This window comes from Pygoscelis adeliae, unplaced genomic scaffold (assembly GCF_000699105.1).
Source record: "Pygoscelis adeliae isolate BGI_AS28 unplaced genomic scaffold, ASM69910v1 Scaffold123, whole genome shotgun sequence".
In the NCBI taxonomy this organism is placed as follows: Eukaryota; Metazoa; Chordata; class Aves; order Sphenisciformes; family Spheniscidae; genus Pygoscelis; species Pygoscelis adeliae.
In genome coordinates this window covers 2834926-2857600 of record NW_008824650.1, presented here as the reverse complement: position 1 = coordinate 2857600, position 22675 = coordinate 2834926, and the positions used below count along the sequence as shown (strand labels likewise).

Sequence of the window (22675 nt, the reverse complement as noted above, 5' to 3'; positions counted from 1 at the left end):
GGCCATCTGAAAAGCTCTTCAGTAGTTAGTGTGGCTACGTAATCCGTGTCAGATAGGCAAGAAATCTGTATTGCCTAGAAAAAGTAAATAGCACGTGCACCCTCCTGATCTGCTGGAGTGCTTTGAAGTTTCCTTTTGAAAAACAGAAAAAGAATTGGTCTGATATTGAGCAAGAGGCTCTTGATTCTGCTCGACATCCCCACTTCTTTAATAGGTCACTGCCCTGTTGTTAACTGTTCCAGTAAACCAGAGTCACTGTCCTGGAATTCCTGGCATGCAGCGCTTTCCTCTGTGTGAGAGAAATGACTGTCAGATGCAGAGTCAGATTCCTGTCAGAGCCTGGTGCTGGATGAGCTTGGATTTCTCCAGATTTTTTATTTTTATTTTTCCCCCTCCTGTAGCTGATGTATATGGGTTTCAGCCGTGAGTCGGCAGAGCAAGCTTTAAAGGTCTTTAAAGGCAACATCCACTTAGCTTCCCAAACCCTTGCTCATTATGGGGGAGTTCTTCCTGCTTCACTGCAGCTGTCTCCTGAAGGGTCCAGCCCATCGGAAGAATCGGCTTCATCAAAAGACTCGCCTACAGAGTCTGCAGGTAAGACGTGTTGCCTACAGCAGGCAGGGGAGAGAGGGGGGGAAGGCCGTTCTTCTGGCTTTTGCACAAAACGATTAAGCGATTTCTGCTTAAATACTGGTAGAGGGCCTCGAGTAATGCCCCAGACTACTTTTACTAGTAACATAGTTACAGGCAAGGCATCCATCACCCCAGATGAGCTGTAGCCGGGCAGTCAGTGACAGCCACATACGGAGCCATAAGGGACGTGTATCAGCTGTAGGCAGCGCGTTAGACGGATGCATCCCCGAAGGAAGGGGTAACCTTCAGAGGCGTCCTGGGAAGAGCTGAGAGGAGATGGCTGCTGAGTGGGCTGTGGCTTTGGCGCACAAGGCTGGAGGCCTCGGGTGTCCGCGTCCTCACTTCCCCAGTGGGGAACACGTGGCCCTCTCCAGCCCACAAGCAATTCTAGCTTCTCCCATCTAATTGTACTCGCTCACGCCAGTTCTCTTTAGAAACAAACCAACCGCTCCCTGCCCGTACTCCTTCCGAGAGCAAGTACTAAGCTGCTGGATCGTGTTCCCTGGACCTACTGCTGATAATGATGATTTATTTGGGCTTGCTGTTATCTGGGTTCTGACTGCTGGGAAGCTTATTCCAGATCTGTGCTATACAGTCAGCTGATTTGACCCGCATACTCCTTCCTCGTGTCCCTTACGTGGTAGAACTGTAACTGATACTTGCCATTTAGCAAAGAGGAAACTTGGACATACTCTCTCTCTTCCGCTACTTGTCAGAGCTGCAGTGATCCCCCTTGTACAACTAAGGGCTTTCCTACAGCTTTAAATAATAGGGAAAAATTGCCATCCTGCAGTATCCTTTGCAGAGCTATTTTAACTGAGGTAGTTCTACAGGAACGGACTCGCAGAGCAGTCGTGCTGGTGAAAGAGGGAAAGCACCGACTTCTTTGAATTCACTGCTGCCTTTCTTTGTTGGAAGGTTCTTCCAGTTCACCAACAGATGAAGACATGGAGACTGATGCAGTCAATGAAATCCTAGAGGATATTCCTGAACATGAAGAGGATTATCTGGATTTAACACTGGAGGAAGAGGAACAGATCATTCATGAATACTTATCCTATATACAAGTACCACAGCATTAAATCCCATTACATCTACTTCAGTTATATGTATTTACCTTGACAAATTGAATTTGGATTATAAATGCACCTTCAGCTTATCTCTTACTTAAATGCCTTGAATTCAATTAAACTATAGGTGGAAAACCTAATTCCTGCTTATTTATAAATCTGCTTAAAGCCTACATTTGTGATACATTGTAATTTATTGTCATAGCAGAAAAATAGAAACATTTATTTTCAGAAGAAAATTTAATAGGACTAAACTATATTTTTATTGTGAAATAAGTTAATTCACTTAGTATTCAAGCAAAGAAGCATTTCTATACCATTTTAAAATACCAGCTTTAAAAAAAAAAAGGTGAGTTTGTAAATTGGAAACCTAGCTCGTGAGGTTATAGAGGTATCGACTCACAAACTGTTCTCCTTTTCTTCTGAAAGATTTCTAAGAGTGATGTATGTATCTGTTGTGCATGGACTTGTACCGTGTTCTGCTGGTCACTTCATGCGGGTGTTACACAGGCAATAAAGGTAACTATGTGCTGCTCCTGCTTTTAGTAAGAGTCTTCTGTGCTTTGGTTTTAAAAACCAGTAGGAACTCCTGGCAGGGCCCTGTGCTCTCAGACCCTGGTGACCTGGGTAGTGGTATTTCCTTTTATGGCTAAATAACCAGTTTCCCTAAGCAGCTCCCCTTAACCTCTTGCAGGTGTGTGGCTTACGATTGATGGATTTCTTGGGGCCTGCACGATTTTCTTTAATCGGCTGTTGAACAAAACTTGGCTCAGGCACTGTCTCAGGAGTTGCACCCAGCTTCAGCATTCTGGAGAAATATTTGGGATTTTGTTTTTAGTGTGTTTTATAACCTCGCGTTTTCTGCTGTGTGAGCACTCCTCTCCACCGGGAACAGGAGTTCCCCTGCTTGTCAGCTTTTCTTAAAAATGGTTTATTTGCTTTCCGTAACTTAGGTCTCACGGTAGAGGGAGCTCATGCCCCGTCTGCTCCAGGCGCAGTCCTGCAGCTGGTGGGAACAGGGGAACTGGCCGCGATCTCCGCTTAGAGCAAGGCCCAACAGCAGCTGCTGGAAAACGAACCTTCCCTCTGGTGACAGTTTATTCGTACCCAGCACTTACCAGTGGGGAAATGGGGGAAATGAACTTCTGTCAGGGCAAGCGCGATGCTGGAGGAAGCAGAGCTTTGGCCTGCAGAATGACTGCGCGGTTCCAGGGGACGGACTTAATAACCTTCAGTAGTGGGTTTTTTCTTTTTTCCTGGCTACCTTAGCCAAAGACAGACGGCAACAAGCAGGCGGTGGTTACCCTGTTAAGGAATTATTTGCATTTCATACTTGTGCATCAAGATAAGTACTATAAAGTGAGTAGTTTTGTATCTCCTCCCAGAAGGTTGAAGCATTTCTAAAGCCAGCATTTCTACGAGCTGCCGAGGAGAAAAACCAGCCCCAGTAACCATTATATCCTGTTTCTCTATAGGAGAGCACTGAGGAACCACTGGACAAAACGCAGCGCGAAATCAGAACGTACAAAAGAATTGAAAATGAGAAAAATGAACAAAGTGATGAATGTGGTTTTAACGAGAAGTATGGGGGAGAGCACAAATTTATTCTTCCCTTGAGCCAGAAGCGTTCCCAAACCTACTGGCGCTCTGGCATTACCTTGTGGTAGCCCGTAGGCATGCACCGAGGGCAGCGTCGGGCTGCACAGGCAGTATTTCTCCTCTTTGAAGCGGCTTGCATAGCAAACTGGCAGTGACAACGTAAGAAGTGAACGTTTGTCCTTGGGGAATTTAAAATTAGCATCATAACACGCAGTGCTTGTCAGAGAAGCTGTAATTCTGCCAGCACCGCCCCCGAGTAACTGTGTGCAGTTTTAAGTGATCGGCAGGGCAGGAGGCATTGGCTAAAAGTTTTAAGTTAATTTTGACCATGTATTTGAAGACCCTGTGATACGTTTAGCAACAGACAGAAGTGGTAACGACTCATTAATTCCACTCTTTGAGATCTATGCCTATGAAACCCGTGTGCAGCTGCTGTATGGCCAGATAAGCTCTCACGTCTAACATACTGTGTGCGAAGTTTTAAACACAAAGTGTAGCCCAGACCATCTGTGCAACTCTGTCCGTCTCTGCTAAAGGCCTCCTACTTAGCATTGACCTCATAAGCAAAACACAAATAAAATTAGCTGCATAGCAAGCCATCACCCCAGCAACCAAGAGCCACCATCTCATAAACGTTTCCCACAGGGCCAGTACTGAGCTGACGACAACAAGGACCGAGAGGTTTACAGTGGAATTAAGTCTCCACCATGCAGACGACCTCCCAAATTAGTCTCTCTCGGTAGGCATTTCACGTAATTGAAATGCCGTTTCCTACTAGATGCGGAAACCTGCCAGGTAAGAGCTAGCAAAGCCGCTCAGCAGGAGAGGCGAGCAGGGTACGTAGCAGCAATGACGGACCTGACCCAACCACGCAGTGTTATGGTTTCAGAGTAGGGGTCTTTGGTGCCACCATGGTGAGCGCGGAGCCGGCACCTGTGGCTCTTCGTTGTCCGTGCTTTCCCTTAAGACTGGGCTTTGGTTTGTGGCTGCTCACTCCTTCCCCTGAGTAGGGAAACTGAGCTCTGGCAGTCTGGTGACCAGCGGGAGGCAGGACAAGCTGCACGGCATGCCAGACTCCAGCCCCAGCAGTGAAGGAAAGGCAAGAAATGTTGCCAAAAGTATATATGCTGGGGGGGTTTTTGTCCATATTCCATCCATTCTTAACTGCTCTGCATCTGCAGCCAGCCAAATCCCCTCTAAATGAGAAGGAAATAAAAACTAGTCAGTCAGTTGTCTGTAGATGCCACATGTTTATTAGTCCATTCTAAAAAAGGATTACAGCATTTTTATCTTGCTGTAGTACAGAATAAATAAAGCCATAAAAATAAAAACATGTGGTTAGATATTTTTGTACTGGTTCTACAAAGAGTTATATCTGCAAATAGAAAAATATAAGAACCCTTGTTTATTCATGGCTCAGTGGTTATCAGAGAGGGATGAACCTGGAAAAAGACTGGGAGAACTTCTCTTCAGTTTGACTGCTTATCCGATGCTACTACCAACCTAGCAAACCACGGCCGGACGTAGCCTCCTAAGGAGGAAAGATCACAAACATAGAGCACCCAGTAAATCTTCCCATTCTGCTCTTCTCTCCCCTGAAAAAAACACAGTTCGACATTCCCAGTGGATATAAGGAAAACCCTTCCCCCAGGACGGTCGAGCAGTGGGCCAGGCTGCCCGGAGGTGGTGCAGTCACCACCGCAGGTCTGGTGCCTGATGAACAGCTTCCAACTCCGGCCGTGCTGAGACGAGGTGAGGCCCTTCCGAGGAGCCCATCAGGAGCTTCCCATCTGGGGATCCGTGCCTGGGGGTAAGCGGGCAGCTGGAAGCATACGCCCCTCGCAGCACACAGAAGACGCCTGTGAGGCCGCTGATGCTTCCTTTGCCAAGTGTGAGACTGTAAAAGGTAAATAAAAGAACCCCCAAGGTTGTTGGGAGGAGGACGACTGCCTTGGCAAACGGCTGACCTTGGTACAAAAGGTCGAGGTTTAGCTTGTTCTCTAGCTTATGTTGTGTTAAAAAAAAAAAAATTAAATTAATTTCTGTCCTACTACTCCCGACTTCCCAGAGAGGTGTCCAGTCTGCTTTGAACTCCTTCCGCTGAGCCATACCATCCTGCGTTAGTTGGGCTAATCAGCAAAAAACTGACCCGAAGGTCAGCTGTGGAAATGGAATTTGTAGTCGTACTGCAGGGCACCTTTCACTTCTACATTCGGCTGAACAGAGGGCATGTGAGCGGGCACCAGGGACAGGAGAAAACATTTCTTATTAGATACTAGACAGGCGGAAGTGTGCAGCACCTCTGTGCCAGACGGAATCGAAAACAAGCAGTCGTAAGTAAAGTTCTTAATCGCACACGCACAGCAGTACATCACCCGAACCACACTGCAGTCCCTCCTGACCCCAGCACTGCTCAGCTGAGAGTCATCTGCAGCGACAATATCTGACTTGAGTCCATCTGACAGTCACCGAGAATCCCGGCTCCTGAAAAAGAGGTTCAAGCAAAGCCATTTCCCATCTCTTTCCAAGTTCTGGTTTACGTGGACACAGTGGTGCAGAAAACAAAAGGTTCAGCTTTGGTCACCGATGGAAAGTCTGTTCTGGACAGTCACATTAGTTCAACGGCCTCGTGTTCCCCATTTTCTTGCTGTACCATACAGCCGACTTTATTGTTGAAGAGACGAGACAGACTTCCCTTCTGAGAGCTCCTGCCCTGGGCAGACCTCTCCTTCTTCAAACGCCGCTTATTTCTCTTGCATATTCCCCGGATGTCCCAAATCCTTAGTGTGCCATCGTGGGAAGCTGTGTAGAGCAACTCGTTGTGGATCTGGAACAACAGGGCCACATTTAATACCGAATCGTACAGCTCGGAATCGGCACAATCAAACTGTCAGAAATCAGAGCAAACACAGCTTGATCCTAACACTTAAGGCCTGATAGCTCATTGCAAGAGCCAGTATAAATTATCACAAAAGCTGCTGAAGTGGGATGAGACGTTACCAAGTCAGGACTCATTTCTCAGCCACTTCACAGAGCCATAAAATATAAACAGCAAGGGTTATTTATAACCTAAACCCACTAGAAAAGCAATAGGGAACTAAACTCAACGTCAGAGTAGGCTGTAGCTGGGAGTTTCTGGGCTGGTTTCACACTGCTGAGTTTGAAGATGAAGCTTAAGGAGGCACCAAAATCATCAACAGTGGGCAGGGGGAGGTTCAGGAATGCTTTCCTTCTCACTTCCCTTCTTCTTTTGCAGGAAGTTACAGGTACAATTCCTCCTTCAAAATTTGTTCTTCCACCAAACCTGCAGTAATTTAACCTTGATTCCCCCCTGTAGCTTCATTTCTTTAACGGAACATTTGCTGCTGTTGGTAATGTTTCCAATTGTCCTCACCCCACCCTAGAAATAAGCTGTCGGTCTTGATCATCTTCCCCTTCCTGTGTCAGTCTGCCTGCCACGGGCGCTCACAGTCTCCAGCGGCGGGCCATGACCGCGAGCATCCCACCGGCAGTCTGGCTTACACCAGCACGAAGCACCACACAAGCACAGCACCACCACAGCCCCCTCATCCATCCCCCATTAATATACTTAAGATCATACTAAGGTCACCACTTCTCAGTCCTCTCTCTTCCCAGGATTTTTTGCCCTGTACACTTGGAAATGAAATTACAAAAAAAATACGAAGCCAAGCTTTGGCCTTGTCAATACTTAAGAGCTGCACAGAGTGATTATATCAGTTATCACCCAAATACACCCAGGTGACTGGCTGCGACACAACCAATTGGTCAATACCCAAGAGTTGGCAGTTTAAGACCAACTAGCCACTTGCTAATTCAGAAAAATATACAAAAGACTACCATACTTACAACTCTCTACGCTTGGGATCAACTCCAAAAGGAATTTTATCTCCTCTCTTTTTCCTTTCAACTGCCAGCCTGCCAGAAATACTTACAGTGTCTCACGTTCTTAATCAAAATCCTCATCCCGTATGCAGCTTTTACTGTGATCCCGATGCAGGGAGATGTGGATTCTTAAATGCACAAAGCATCCAAGGATTCAAACTTTCCCCGCCAGGATTCCTTGCGTGATACTGATCTTTGCATTGCCACCAAGGATTACTAACGCCTCCCCTTTCAACTTTTAAACGCCAGTATCGCTTGAGCCTAGACAATATGCAAGCAACTTTTCAGGGACTTAATTAATTAACTTTTAGAAAATATTTAAGCCAGTGGCAGAGACTCTTCCATTTGTCTGGCAGGATGTGGGTCAGACAGCAATACAGAGCTTCTTTCTCATCTTTATACCTTCAGAAGAACAGATCCCGATGGCAATATTTTATACAAACGTTTATATACAGGGTAGCACGTGGAAATCACCACTAACTCTTCACGAAGATCAGAAAGGACGGTAAGCAGTTGCTAGACTGTTGAGGGATGCCACGCCCGGGGGGCTAAGGGGTATGATGCTATGTATTACTCTGCTTGGAAAAGGCAGAAACTTCTTTTCCGCCTAGAGCATAGCAAACACTTATCACCAGTGCCTTGTAATGGAAGGGGTCTCATGAGGTCGGGGTCCATTCCCTGCCCCTACACAGGATCAGTTACATCCCTCTCATTTCGAATGGTTGCTTGCCTAACCCGACCTGAAAAACCTCCAACCACAGATATAGGACTGTCTCTGGGGACTCGTTCTGTGGTTTCACTTATCCTTATTATTATCGAGTTTGTGTAAAATTACAAAAGGAATATTCGAGTCTGTTACTTTTGGTCTTACCCTAGAACAACATCCAACCCAAGACACGCAGAACAGCTAGCCACGCCAATTCCCACAAAACAAATGAGGGAGCAATCAGAAGTGAGAAATCCCAGCGAAGAAACCCCTTCCTGACCTGGATGCAGTTGATGATGAACTTGTGCCCTCGAAAGATCTTCTGCAGGACACCACTCTTGGAATTGAAAGCTCTCGCACAGGCATCACCACTTCCTGTGAACACTGCAACGCAACCACACAACATAGCACATGGCCGAATGTGAGCAGCCACGTAAGATCAGTTCACGCGAGTTCAACATGTACCTAAAACTAGTTCACAAAGGAGCACGACGTATCGTTTTTAGGCTTGATTCTCTTCTCAGTTATAGCAAGTTCAGATCATTTTCATTTCGCTGACCCCAGCGTGCCTGTTTTCATTCGTATTTTTCAAAACACTGAGCTGCCTTAAGCCTGAAGTTCCTACATACATCAGCATTTCACGCCACGCACACTTCAAGTATCTATTTCTGCTCTTCTCTTCCATGTATATTTCCCTGCCTAAACATGCCTCAGGAATTCTAAGCAGGCAATTTATCTCAAGTCTGGTTTTATGGATTTCCACTAAGCCTTCCATTTGTTTTACCATAGTTATTTCCAGGTTTCCATTCAGCACTATAGTATCTTCATCACCTCTGCTGCTGCATCAAGCAGCAGAAGCATCTGTACAAGTGGAGCTGCAAACCACAGCAACAGCGTTACCACCTCTCATACCAGTAATACGAATTTGGCCTTTGCTTCATTAAATCATACCCTTTTTTCTCCCCCATTTTCAACCATAAGCTTACTACCAATAGGCATGGCCGTCTCTGTTGACATACCACAGGCAAATCGTCTGTCCTCAGAGGTGACTGGCATGTGTAGGCAGCTTTACAAAGAAGCTTTATAAATTCGTTCAGTGTGGTAGATGTCTTCAGCTAAATCCTGTAGCTTAGGATCTTTGTAAGCAGTAGAGCCTTTAAGTGATTCAAGGCCCAGGCTATAATCTCTGTTTCAGCATGGCACAGAATTATTTGAGGGTTTTGGCTGTAACTCTTGTATTCTATGTGCTATACTGTACATGTGCTACAAGGCAGGGGGGGGCTAAGTAAATTAAGCATGACCAGGGATTTTGGCTGTTCATCAGGTTTCCTTAGGGTATCTTAACACGTTCGAAGAACAATTTCTCAACACTTCAGGATCTCCACATCAGATCCCCAGAATTGCTGCATCCAGAAACTGTAAGGCAATGTTGAATATTTAGATTTTATGCTTAGCAATATGCCCAAAGAGGAGTGCATTTGTGTGCTTTAACGGTTACCAGCTGTCTTCATAAACACTCACTTTCCTTCACTTAACCCAAACTCCTCAAGTTTATCTAGAGATAAATATTTCAGAACTGCAAAAAGCAATATATTCACTGCTCCCTGCATTTCATGCCTTTGCAAACGCCACTAGCATGGAAAGATTTTTATAAAACTGAAGTGCCTGAAGACAACAGATTCCTTTTCTTTTGGGAGAAGTCAGGCACTGGATTCCTAAAAAGAGGTGAAGAAATTATCATGGCAGTAAATTCAGGACTACAACAAGAGACAAGAGAACAGGCTACCTACTGCCATCAGCTTTTCAACTTCAAATTAAACGGCAGGAGGCTGGGTACTTCCCGGGTACACCTTCAAGAAACATCTGGATGTGGAAAATCGATGTCATTTTGTACGGGCCACTATAAATTCAATTGCCAACACAATCCTGAAAAAGCATTGCGTCCCATTCTGCAAATGAGTAACAACGATGTACAGCAGGGGAGGTGCTACAGACTTTTTTTCCAGTGAATGGAAATCACTTAATACTATTACACACATGCAGAGAGTAGGAACCAATTAAGAGCTGTTTTCACTATGCAGCTGTCAGTTTACTTTAGCTATCGCTATCAGGATTTTGCTTTTGACAGACATCCTTTATGTCTTTTGAACTGTCACTCTCGATTCAGGAAGTGGCTTTGCACCTCTGAGTTTCAGAGGAGAGCTGTTGACCTAATCCAGATTTAGCATTTAAATATATGCTTATATATACCACCTGTGAAACAAACAAACAACAAAAATAAAATCAACAATTCATTTTTATTTTTTACTTAAATTTCATAGACTCTTGGAAGGGAGAACAGGTTTTAAATGTTCCCTTGGAGTTTTTGCAACATGAAAAAATATAAACCGCATTAAATTTTAAATGACTGTGCACATACAGTAGGAGAGAAATAACCAACATAGTATCATTAAGTAAATTAGATTGAGAACCAGCTTTAATATTCCCCATGCTATTAATTACACAAGCAGACTGAGGAAAGCCACTAGAAACACATTCTGATGCTTTAAAGCTTAGTTCTCAGATCTGGCTGGACTCCCTGTACACTATAAAGCCATTTTGGAAACACACATATATTTTTCCTCTCATTCTTCTACTATATTTTCTTATTTAGACCGTAAACTCTTTGGGGCAACGAGCCTTTGGGTACTGATCAGATAGCAAGCGACAGAATTAAGATCTTCTAACAGAAAGTTACCACTTCTCAGCTGAGATTCTTTCCATGTTCTTGCACTCGTGCAAATGCAACATAAACCATAACAAACATCATTTATATTGAAGCATTTTCTCCACATTTTTGAAAGACAGAGAACGGACACACAGTGCTGATCTGTCCCAGACGAACAGCTAGAATTTTAAGCTACGCTAGCTCCAACATTTGGTATCCAGCGAACATGTCTTTGTAATTCTAATTGAAACAAAACTATTAGATACTGTGTAAATAAGTGATCAATGTATTACAATAATGCAAGCGATCACAGTATATAAACTAATTTTTAAGGGGAAATTTCCTCTTTCAAGAATTAAAATGCATCTAAATTCTATTCAAACAAGTCCCTAATATTTTTCCATGACATTTTTTCTACCCTTCAAGTGGAACAATTCAATTCTCCCTGTTTGACACTTCTAGTATTTTTGCATTTGATTTAAAATGAGATCTTAAATAACTCTGTGAACACTTCTACCACGCTATCAGGATGTCTTCACAGGTCTGACTAAATGCAGCAGTATTGCCTGCATTTTAAGAAAAAAAGAGTGTTATGGAAAAATAATGTATGAATATGGCAGGGACAGGGTGGTAGGATGAGGGGGAAGAGAGAGAAAGCTGCAGAGCTGATGGGGGTGGCATCAGATAATGAAACTTTTGTCTGAGCCTAAACTTTCTTTGTGATGGTTTTAGAGAGCCTGGTCAAGTCTATACTGGTTGCACAACACTGAAAAAATGCAGCTCTGGAGGTCTCGTTAATGAAGGAGACAGTCTCGCCATCTCCCATCCTGACATGGAGATTCCTCACTGCATCAGGCCAACATCAGCTTAGCACAGTTACCTCACCTTTGGGTAGTCTTGATGAATTCAATGTTTTGCTTTGTATCTTTATAATTAAAAGGGGGAAAACACACACACACACACACAAAATAATCAGTATTTTGTTTGCCAGTGCTCATCCTGGATTAAAATTTCTGGTTCATTTCCCCTGCCCTACCTGCCTGCACCTTTGAGCAATAATAATTTCAGGGTGCAGCGTAAGCTCAGACCCTTTCCCCTTCCATTTCAGCCTTCTAGCCAACTGCAAAAGCTGAAATCAACAGAAATTATAACCTGCAGGTAGAGGAGAGTGGGGCAGTTCTGCAATATAGGTGAGGAGAGCTGAAATTAACCGTTAATTACAATCAACTATTTTAATGGAGAAAAGTAGTGCTGTGGGTCTCATGCTGAAAGGAAGACCAAAAAAAGGCTACCTGATTAAAATAAAAATCTACCTATGGGCTTGGTTACACGTTAAATTTCCAAACATAATTAAGAAATCAATTCAGTTACTGCGTTATAGATGTGGTCAGTCAGCCATGTCAAGCATGGTGCTAGACAACTGCCATTAAACTGTAATCTGCCCGTGCAGGTATGACTCTCTTCTACTGTGTGCCATCTTGCATTTGTCAGCCGTTTATCGCCACCACACTGATGATCTGCCAAAAGAGACATCAAGGCCCAAATAGCAACCACTCATTTGGTGTTACGTGTTCGCTTCATAGCTGAAGTACAGAAATCGAAATCAGAAAAGCGTTGCGAATTTCCAGATTAGCTTAAGACAGGCGTTTCCATCCCGGTTACCCTGAAGGAGAGAATTACTTGTTTGGGAAGCAAATGGAGGCACATTAGGTCTAACCTCAGTGGCAGGATAAGACCAGGATGACACACACAGAGGGTTCAGGCTGATAAAAACAGAGGCGCAGTCTTGCAACCCAAAACCAGAAATGGATAGATGATGTGGAGAAGGAAAGCCAGCCAAGAGAGGGATTTAAAGAGGGAGGTTTCATGGTCAGAATATACTGTTATGTCAATAGACAGTTACGTACAGATACCGCTATTAACAGGAGTACTGAAAGTAGGGGAACCGAGTCCCGAGCATTAGTAAGGCAAGCAATGCTTGGCTACTGCAGAAAGGTGGTTTGGGGAACAAATACATGAAAGAGGACAGATAAAGGGAAAAGAACTCGTGGGAAATGAGTCTAGGAAATGGTCAGACTCTGAACAGGAAGCCTAACTGTTAGAAAGAAGCAGTCAGCATCTGAGATGTGATTCTGGTTTAGGACAGTCCATTACACAGTACCTACAAGGTAGCAGAGGCAGGCACAGGGCTGCATATCCAGCAGCAGCACTTGCTGTCCCTGAGTATGCAGCAGAAGCAGACTGACAGACATCAGACTAGCGAGGTTAAACCACAGCTATACAAACAACCCACAGACAGCTCAGGATTTAAGCCACTTCCTTTGGTAACAGAAATAAAGCAACTGCCTCTTCATTTGCCAGAAGAGGGAGGTGGAAAACGGAGTGAAGATCTAAGCTTCCCACATGGAGTAGTGCAGCAAAGTTTGATACTGAACATAAACATGCTGGAGTTGAAAAAAGTAACAATTTCACAAGCCTTCAAAATTACAGTATTCTCTATTAACAATCTTTGATCAAAGACAAACATCGAAAAGGAGACAGGGGATTGCTGAACATAGGAAAGGCAACTTACAGATCCCAGCGTGGTATTTCAAAGTGCTAACGCTGTGTTTGTGAGCCTTGTACGTTTGGATTCGCTCCCCAGTGTCTACTAACCAGCACTTCACTGTCCTGTCCGCGCTTCCTGAATACAAGTGCCGATTCACTAGCTGAAGGGAAGAGAAAAAAACATCAGCAATAGTCTCTCAGGCACGTTCGTGAGAGAACTGCACTGAAGTGACTCATCCGAAGTCACGGTTTCCAACTCAACAGCCTGTTACAAAGAGCAACGACTACACCTTGAAACAAGAGGGATGATGAGCAAAACCATTCTTCACAATCACATCTCCCATCGACTTCTGGGCCTTAAAAACAGCTCCCACATTTCAGAAAATCAAAAACTTAGCCCATGTGCTGGTGCACACAGGCAGGATTCCAGTGAGCTTAAAAATGATAACCCTACTTCCATAATTAGTTACATTAATACAGCCTCAAAAAAAAACCCTGTAGCGTAGTTTCTGCAGAGCATATTTGACAAGAACTCTTATCAGATTGTAAGTTTTAATTACAAGAAAAATTTCAGAACAATTTTGAATAACACAAAAAAGTAAATTAAAAATAAAATCCTATGCAACATAAACCGGGGTTTAACACGATCACTCTGCACAAGGTCAATATTTGGAAACACTAACTCTTCCTTGAAACAAGTCTTTTCAGACTGTGTTATCAAATGATTAAATAACTATCCTTACACGGGTTTCTAAACATCTTCAATCTGATTGTCTTCTGCTGAGTGTTTAGAGCAACTCTGCCTGTAAATCCCAAAGAAGAACAGCGCCTCATTACGCTAGTTATCCTGCACAATGTGTGAACTCACTAGTGGTGGAGGGTGGTTTTTATTCCACACAGACATGACAGAGAATGGCAGAGGAAAGGATTGCAGATGGGAAACCAAGACAGAGAGAAAGTAACTGACCTGTGCAAGGCTATAAAACTAGCCAGTACACAGTAACAAACTAGCAGCTCAGCAGGGAAACCCTCCACAGTGCAAAGAAAAATCTTGCATTCTATGTCCACCTAACAAAAACAAACTAAAGGTTTCCACAGCCATCATTACGTACAGCTCTGACTGCCTACTCCTCCAAGCAGAGAACTGGCCAGACACCTGCCATCTGAAGGCAGTGTAATGAAGGCAGCCAGTCATCACACACTCTCACAGCAATCCACGGGCTGTAGTTTGAGGTAGGTTTCATGGACTTGCAGCAATTCTCTGTATCAAATGGACAGAGAGACAGGAGGGAGAACCCTGACCCCCCCCACAAAGAAACAGAATTTGCATAAGGACTAATAATACCATGTTTCCCCTCCAGACACACGGATCAGAAGGCTCAAGTGACCAGCAGAGCACTAACCCCTTACGCTCCTCATATGTCTCCAGGAAACCAACTGCAGAACAAATGACAAATCAACTTGACATGGGTCTTGCTCTTAGGTCACTTTTAAGGGTCTGGTTCTTCCACCACCTTAGATTATTATAAACCTTCGGTCCCCACTCTTTGCACACTCTGTATCTGTAAGGTTGAAATGTTTTTCACGCTCTCCCATCTCCACCCCTCTTCCCAAAAGGAATCACCCCATTCCCAAAAGGCATCGTAAGTGAGATTTGCACTGTGTTACAAGAACATGAAACAAAAGGTATTTTAAGATACAAAGCACTCAGTGATGGGACTACGCTAACCCATGTAAGAAATGTATGTGAGCAGACCAAGATGATCACTGGCCGCAGCTCCCACCAGCCCAGTTGGAGCAGTGCATGCCACACTTCCTACCAGCAGAACTTGGCCCATGGGACAGTTTGCATAGCTAAACATCAGGAGCTTGTAAAACACATACCACTGTTCAAAGCCAGCAGTACTTTGAAATGTCACATCCTATTACTTTTAAGTTGTTTTAGCAATGGCATTGAAACTACATCTCAGTGAGGAAAGAGAAGGAATGACCAGCAGCACTAACCAAAACTGAGAGCTGTAGAGTTAGCCTGAGGAAGGTAACCTGACTTTTAATGTCCAGGCTCAACCTGAATGGGCATGAAGAGCATGGTCACATTGCACCTGCTAAATGGAAGAGGTTGCTTTGAGTTGAGATCCTGCTGCATTGTTCTTGGCCAAGACATTGCATTTCTTTTTCAGACATCTTGCTAGCAGCATCAGCCCACCCACTGAACAAGGGAAAACGCTAAGTTATAACCTCCTGCAGGTGAATGCCACTCTGCCTTAACGGTACATTACGTTACGCTGCTTCATTTCTACATTTAAGTGGGTGTATAAATGCTGAAGTGAAATAGAAAAGCTGCAACTTGCCTAGATTTGCTAATTTGCTAGATATAAAAATGTGTTAAATTATGTGGGCTTACTCAGGTAATTTATAGCTCCAGGATCAGAAGAGCCATAAAAGCTTCCAATGCCCAGTCAGAGATCTGGAGAGTTCGCTGACACACCAACCACGTTCATTAAATTCAAAGCCTCTGTGCTACCCAGGCTGCTGCATGATACACTTTTATGCACCTTCCTCCCCCTCACCAGTTTAAGCAGGTGAGCACAGTAGCAAAGGACTCTCAGCCATGCATGGAAACTGAAATACTAACAGGTTAAACAATCTACTGGATGCCACAGACTAAGCCTGCAGCACAGCCAACAGCAAAACTCAGTACAGGCTCTGGCTGTCACACAGCCTCTCATTTCCATGGTATTTTTAAAACACAGAGCACGAAATAGCTATTAGAGGAGAAAGCCATCAAGAGCTATCAGCTCAGGTTGAAGTTGCAAATCAGATCTGCCTTTAGTGATATGACGCAGGCATCATCGCATCTAAATTGATGCAGGTTATCTACAGCTAACATAGTCCCCTTAGAGTCACTGCAGTCTAGGGCACAATTCATCTCATCCTGAAGCAGATGTCTGAAACAGCTCATGCCTTAAAACTCACTATTTCTCCCCCCTGACAAGGACAACCTTCTCAGTTGTAGCCATCTATATCAATTTAGGTGAGATGACTCCTCCTTCACTTGATTAAAGATAGGTCTAGTTTACAACTCCAGCCTAAGCTACAACACTTCAGATATCTATATTTAAGCAAAATAATAAGAATCATCACATACTGTTCCCCTAGCCAAAGCACCTTACAAGCAGGCCCCACACTCTGTGTAATGTAAAATAAATACCTTCCCTACTTTATAGATGGGGAACCATGATATAATGCAACTGAAGTCCATCCAAAAAAGGTCTTGAAATTTATAGCATCCTAACTTTTGACTACCCAAATCCCAGAATGCAGCCCTGATTTGGAAGGCTCATCCAGGCTGCAACTGTACCTTTCTACGAGGCACAGGAAGCATTACGTGCTTCAGGGCAGTTGTGACAAGCAACAATGCACAGTATCCCTGAAACTGGTCAAGAGAGTATATGAAAACCAGAGGGGATTCTGCCTGAGAAGAGCAAGACAGAGGCACCAATCCAATCTGACCCATGCCAAATTGGTATTTTTACTCCAGAGCCTTCTTTCAGAGTTTGCATCCAAAGGGTGTGGCTATGCCCCAACAATGCAGACACGGGAGCCTTGGCTCCAACTCACCAAGGTTGGACATACTGTGCAAATGTCCTCATGCTGGCTGGGCACAAGCCACCTTTGCTGTGGAAGCAGGGGAGGTCTTAGGGTCATCCAGCAGCAAGGTCCTTGGCTCCCGTCATCCTTTTTCTTAAGTCATGACTGTATCGAAAACTATCTAAAAAACCCAAGAAAGAGGGACTGTAACACGGTTCCCCCGCCCACTTCCAGACAGGTCCCCAAAGCACTGATTTCTAGTTAGGTCACCTTCTGCTGGTTCTCCCTCTAGGACTCTTGCTAACCTCCTTACACCAGCTTGGCTTCTATCCAGCGGTTATGGGACCCTCCAAATGGGTTCAAATCTCCTCAGCCTGCAGAGACCATTTAATCCAGATCCGCCAGTTCTGTTAGACTACTGGGCCAAACCATATGTTGCTGTTCCTTGGGTTAAACACGGTTTCTGTTCCTTGGGTTAAACATCCCTGCTGACACGTTAGGCTCAGCAGATCTGTCCCCTCTCAGGAGCTGGACAAAGTATACTGACTTCTTCACCAAAATGCGAGCTCATGCTCCAGCTTCGATGGGATCTAAGCCTCCCCACTGCCAAGACGCACCCATTTTTGTGTATGGGCATCCAGGCGCAGTCATTTTCAGTAAATACTTATGGGCTAGGTCCCCAGGTCCATAACTACTGGGCTTTTTCAGCCCAAAGTCTCCAAACCTTTACCCAATTCCCTATGTCCCAGTCCTATTCTTATTAAAAAAATTAATTTTCTTATTATTTAGAAGGAAAAACATAAAATTTCACTCAATAGATTTTTCCAGATATACCCAAGTCTGTCAACTCTTGGTTTAAAAATCATCAGTAGAAACAGTTACATATTCTAATCTGCAACTGCCTGGAGAAGCGGTGATATTTTCAAAGCTGTATTTTCCTTGGCTGGCTTTTGAGCACTTCGTTCACTTTGGCTAACTGCCCAACAAAGCTCCTGACAAGGAAAAGCATGGCAAGGCAAAGACACCTGTAGCAGAGCAGACAACACAGAACAGATTTGCACCTCAGATACCAACAAGCTGAGTGGACATTTCAAACCCAAGTAGCTTCAAAAGAATTAAAAACCTGGTGACAGTCAGATGCCCAGTTCTAAAGCCTCAGCCAGACAGCAAAAAAATCACTGCATTGGTATCTGTAATTCTGGACTGTTCATTTTTCTTATTACTCTGAGGGACTTTGCTTTAAACCAGATGAAACACTGAGACACATGAATGGAGCAAATTCATCTTAATCCTCAGGCCAAAGTACCAGAGGTGATGTATTCCGTGAAGAAGTTCAGTCAGACTTGCTTGTGAGTAGCAAAGTAACAGCAGTAGCAAAATACAGGTTGTAAACGCTGAAGTAGTTACAGGTTTCACTATTAAAAAATGCCAGTTTTATGCAACCCTGACCTCGGTTGTAGCCCCCAGACACACCACAGTTTGAATAAAAAAAACCAAACGATCACATCTAGGGTTGGTCTCTCAAGACAATCACAACCCTATTGCTCCACAAGCTTGGCTGAACTGAATATATGCAGCAGCTTAAGACAATTTCTACCTGTATGAATGCCAAAAACATCTGCAAAAGAGCTGTTTAGCAGGTATTTCAACCTTATAGGAACGGACTTTGCTCTCCCAATTAACCTTTGCTATAAGAAACAATTTAACACTCATCCAAGGAGAGGCAATCGGCTCTCCAAACAGATTTGGACACATCCTCTTTCCAAAGGTCATTGCACTCAGACTGGCTCCCAGGAACTTCACAATGAGTCCACATCAGCGACCATGTGTCCCATTACCAGCTTATTCTTCACATGGGGGTCAGTATTCCTACAATCTGCCAGCTGGGTCTTCTGTTCACAGCTACTTCTAAGTTAAAAATCACCAAGTTGGACCAATCTCAAGTTACAACTATGTAAGCCTTCGGCCGAGTTAGACTTTCAGGATCCCATTCAAACCACATCCATTTTAACGAGCTAACGAACTCCCTGTGGGCAAGAAATTGTTTTTTTTCCTGAGAATCCATCTAGAATGAGCTCTCTGGTCTGGCTGCTAGAAAACATTTTTCAACTTCTTTACTGCAGTGCGAAGTAATGGTCCTAGAAACATGTTTCTTTTCTACAGGTGTTTTACACGTTCATATTCCTCTAATTCACATCTTCATCCTCTGATGAATTATGCAACAAATACAAACACAAATTACAAAAAATATGTGCACTTAATTTAATTAGTGTCACAAGAAGAAAATTCTGTCCCCGTGACCACAACAGTTAAGCATATAAACGGAGTTCAGGCAACAGCTTTGTTCAAAGCATTCTTTTCTTCTAGTCAGCTTTAAAAGGCAACTAAAGGGAATGGTCCAAACAAAGGATCTTTTGCAGGAAAACCAGAAGCAAGTCCTTGCCCACTCATGTTCATTTAAAACTCCTTTTGCAAGAAAGGAGTTTTCTTGCAAGAATGTTTGCTATAGGATCCAAGCTAAATTCCAAGCTGGATCATTTCTCTCTGCCAGCTTTTGGCAGCACAATTTTGATAAATACTCAGAGGCAGAAAAATCAGCAAAGGACAAAGCAATCCTTGTGAACAGTTTGCAAAGCTACTTTGGAGACCTTTAGAAAAACATACAAAAGTAAGTATTTAAGTCAGGCTTATTCAGCCTATGGCAGGCAGTCACGTTAATGAAAATGCATGTTTGATTATTAATTGCAAATACTGGTCTTTAGTCAGGCCTGAAATTTTTAAGTGGAAGAACTAGCATGAGCTGTGTGATTACACTCAGCCCACCCTCGCTTTTTCCCATCGCTTCCTATAAAATCTCGTCATTGGCTCTTATATGAAGAGGGAGCACACAAAACAGCTGCTGTCCCTTGCCTGCCAAGCTACCAATGCACTGCAGGAGAAATAGAGTGAAGAGTTCTGGCTGTTCCACTGCTAGTTACCTTGCCTGACTATGAGAGTGAAGTAGTCAAGGCCGCCAAAGCACCTAGCATGCACACAATTCCCACTGCAGATAGAAAGTCTCCTGGCAAAACTTCTGTCAGTCTAATTTAGATAGTGGAAGGAAGAGAATAGCGGCGTTAGAATAAGCTGGTACCTGCAGCAGAACTACTTTGAGAGTAGACCACATGCAGTCAGTTCAGCTGGTAAATCACCTTCAACAGCCTGGCCCCAGGACAGCAGGACAAGCCCTGGGGAATATCTGAGCAGCTCACCCTCTTCACTCCGCTGTCCAGGACCACCAAGGACAGGGGAAAATGGAAAGCTAAAAGCTCACCAACGCTTCCCGTTCTGCCACGCTAGATTAGAGTTGCTTTCAGGCTCCTCTAACTTATGCTAGCTGGCAACACCACCCACAGGGTCTTAGAGCAATGGAGGAACATTCAAAATCCGAACATGCCTGTGGCATCACCCCTCTGCTTTTCATACGCCAGCACTGCAGGAAGCAAGGTGGAAAACATGGGTGTGCTTTATGGATATCTACCCAGAAACGCTCCTTCAAGAAGCTCTGCGAACTTCCATTCACTGCTACGGCGACACTATTGGTATTTACTGGAAAGTAACGGGAGATGACTGGAACAGTCCAGACCTAATTTGCAGCAGTTTAGAACATCCTGGGGCATTCCCGTTAATAACAGTACTTTTTAAAGTTGGGGAAAATATGGTCTCAATATCCAAATTTTTCCTGATCTGTGTCCAGGATGAGAGATCACACTGAGCATTTCTCAAACTTTTTGAAAGGTCACCCTCCCTTAGGGATCTTTATTTGAATAAATAAAATGAAAATAAGTCTTTATTTTTTTCCCTTTATTCTCTCCACAAAAGCATTATACCACCCAGAGAACAGGTAACTACCGTTAATTGCTGGTACCAACTCAGTTCCTCCAGGACAGGGGAGTGAAAATCTGGTATAATTAGCAGCTCACTTCTGCCCTGAAGAAAATGAACTATTGTCAACAATTAAAACTGTCTGCTGGCTACTGTGAGCAACTCACAACTACCTCCAAGTCCTTCCTGACCCACAGTTTGAAAAATACTATCCCAACTCACTGCCACAGATTGCAACACTGTCACTAAGAAGCCCTAGGCAAAGGCTCCAAGAGCTTTTTGAGAAGAAAACAAAAATTAAAAAAAATAAACACCTCTATTCAGGAAGTTTCCCTTCTGTTGTAACATCTTTGTATGGATTCTGGTGATTGACCCCTTTCTAAAAGAATGAAAATACCATGTGGGCTGTGCTGAGCAGCAGCCAAGTGGAACAGAAAGGCTAGTGTTGAACCCAGTAAGGAAGAGGGAGGAATTAGGAAAGATCGACAGCCTAAAGCTATTCAACAGCAGTACAGTGACTGCTTAAGCTAGGATAAGTTTTAGAAGCCTAGAAACGAAATGCTCTCTGTGGGGGCAATATGTACCTCAGCTGGATTCTTCTAGCCTCAAACATCAACTGGTGATGAGAGAAGCGAGGGGCTACCAGTTACTCACAGCTAGAAGAAGATTTGGCCAGGACTGTTGCCAACACAGTCTTGGCAGCAGTAGTCTTGTGTACTTTGAATTGTTCAGGTTTTCCAAATAGATGTATTGGTTTTGCTTTTCTTCTCCCCTACAAGAAGTTCTGTTTGTTTAAAACCATTGTTTAACTCTGTGCTCACAAGCGGAGCAGCATTGCTCATTCTTGAGCATTCAAAGAGTATAATTGAATTTCCCAGGCTTCTAGGAGAGGGTCAAGCCGGTTTTGTGTAACAATTTTAGCAAGAACCCAATTAAATTAAAGCAAGCTCTGTTGTTGCCAATCTGTGCCTTGGAGAAGGGTTACAATTAAACAGCAAAACATAGCGTGACACTAAGAACAGCAACAGATTTACTTGAGCATCCTCAAAATACATTACCACAATATCATAAAAACAAGCTTTAACACTGAGAATTTACCCAAGCAAGACAAACATTACTCCAGGGCAACACGATTTTGTGTGGGGTTTTTTCCTTTCTAAAACTGAAGGAAAACAGAATTCCTTCAGTACTATCAGGTTTTTAGTCTGCTAGTGTCAGCTGCGACTACCTTCTTTAGAAACAAAGGCAACATTTATTAAACAGCTATTAAAAATACATACTGTAGCCTCTGTAAAGGAAAAGCACTTATGGACGACAAACACAAACAAGGAGAGTAGTGAGAAAATCTACTGTCATTAACTTGTCAGACACATAGAGTTATAAACATTTAAGGTTTGCTGACCTGAAACCAAGTTACAGACCATCATATACCTTCTTTAAATATACCATTAGCATTTTCTGGTGGATAATGGAGTGTACAGGACAAGTGCTTGTGCGATAGTTCCCCTTTTCCTTCATCTGCCTAACCTCCTTCTCTCCTCTGCAACATTAACAAACCTGGCAGCATTCACCAGAAAAATACTGCAAACAGAAAAACAGGGTATAGTTTTTCAGGTCACATTAAATTTTTTCCCCTCCTTCGTCATTTCCTGGTTTCGCTCCCCCATGCTCTACTTCTCTTTTCCATTTTCCTTGCCCATTTTCTTGTCTTGGCCATCTCTTTCTCCCCTTCTTTTCTCAAATTATGTCTGTGTGGTTTTTAAAGCAGGATTTCTTTCAGCTTTATGCTTTCCTATTATCTTTTGCCCACAATTTTGGGTTGGGTTTTGGGTTGGTTTTTTTAAGTCATCTGGTTTACTCTGAATTTTTTTCCCCTCCCCGTTTTAAGTTATCTGACCCTGTGTCTGTTTACTTGCTCAGGTTATTTTACTTGAAAGTCTGGTGATCCTGCATACACAATCCTACTAATGAGTTTCAAGACCTAGGAAGATTTAAATAGATACTGAGCTAGAAGTTAGACCAGGATAGCCACTAGAAGCAAAGAGGATAATCAGA

At 43.6% G+C, this 22675-nt stretch overlaps 2 protein-coding genes across 2 annotated transcripts in view; one reads left to right on the top strand and one right to left on the bottom strand.

Annotated features, from left to right (window-relative positions):
* Positions 1–2248, top strand: part of NUB1 (negative regulator of ubiquitin-like proteins 1) — a 13383-nt gene extending 11135 nt beyond the window's left edge. Inside the window, exons 13-14 of the mRNA XM_009322496.1 lie at positions 402–594; positions 1552–2248. Of these exons, the coding sequence (XP_009320771.1) occupies positions 402–594; positions 1552–1715 (357 nt within the window). The 3' untranslated portion in view covers positions 1716–2248. The remainder of the gene's footprint in view (positions 1–401; positions 595–1551) is intronic.
* Positions 2249–5910: 3662 nt separating this feature from the next.
* Positions 5911–22675, bottom strand: part of WDR86 (WD repeat domain 86) — a 22042-nt gene continuing 5277 nt past the window's right edge. Inside the window, exons 4-6 of the mRNA XM_009322495.1 lie at positions 13191–13326; positions 8192–8295; positions 5911–6129 (exon numbers count right to left, since the gene is read on the bottom strand). Of these exons, the coding sequence (XP_009320770.1) occupies positions 5911–6129; positions 8192–8295; positions 13191–13326 (459 nt within the window). The remainder of the gene's footprint in view (positions 6130–8191; positions 8296–13190; positions 13327–22675) is intronic.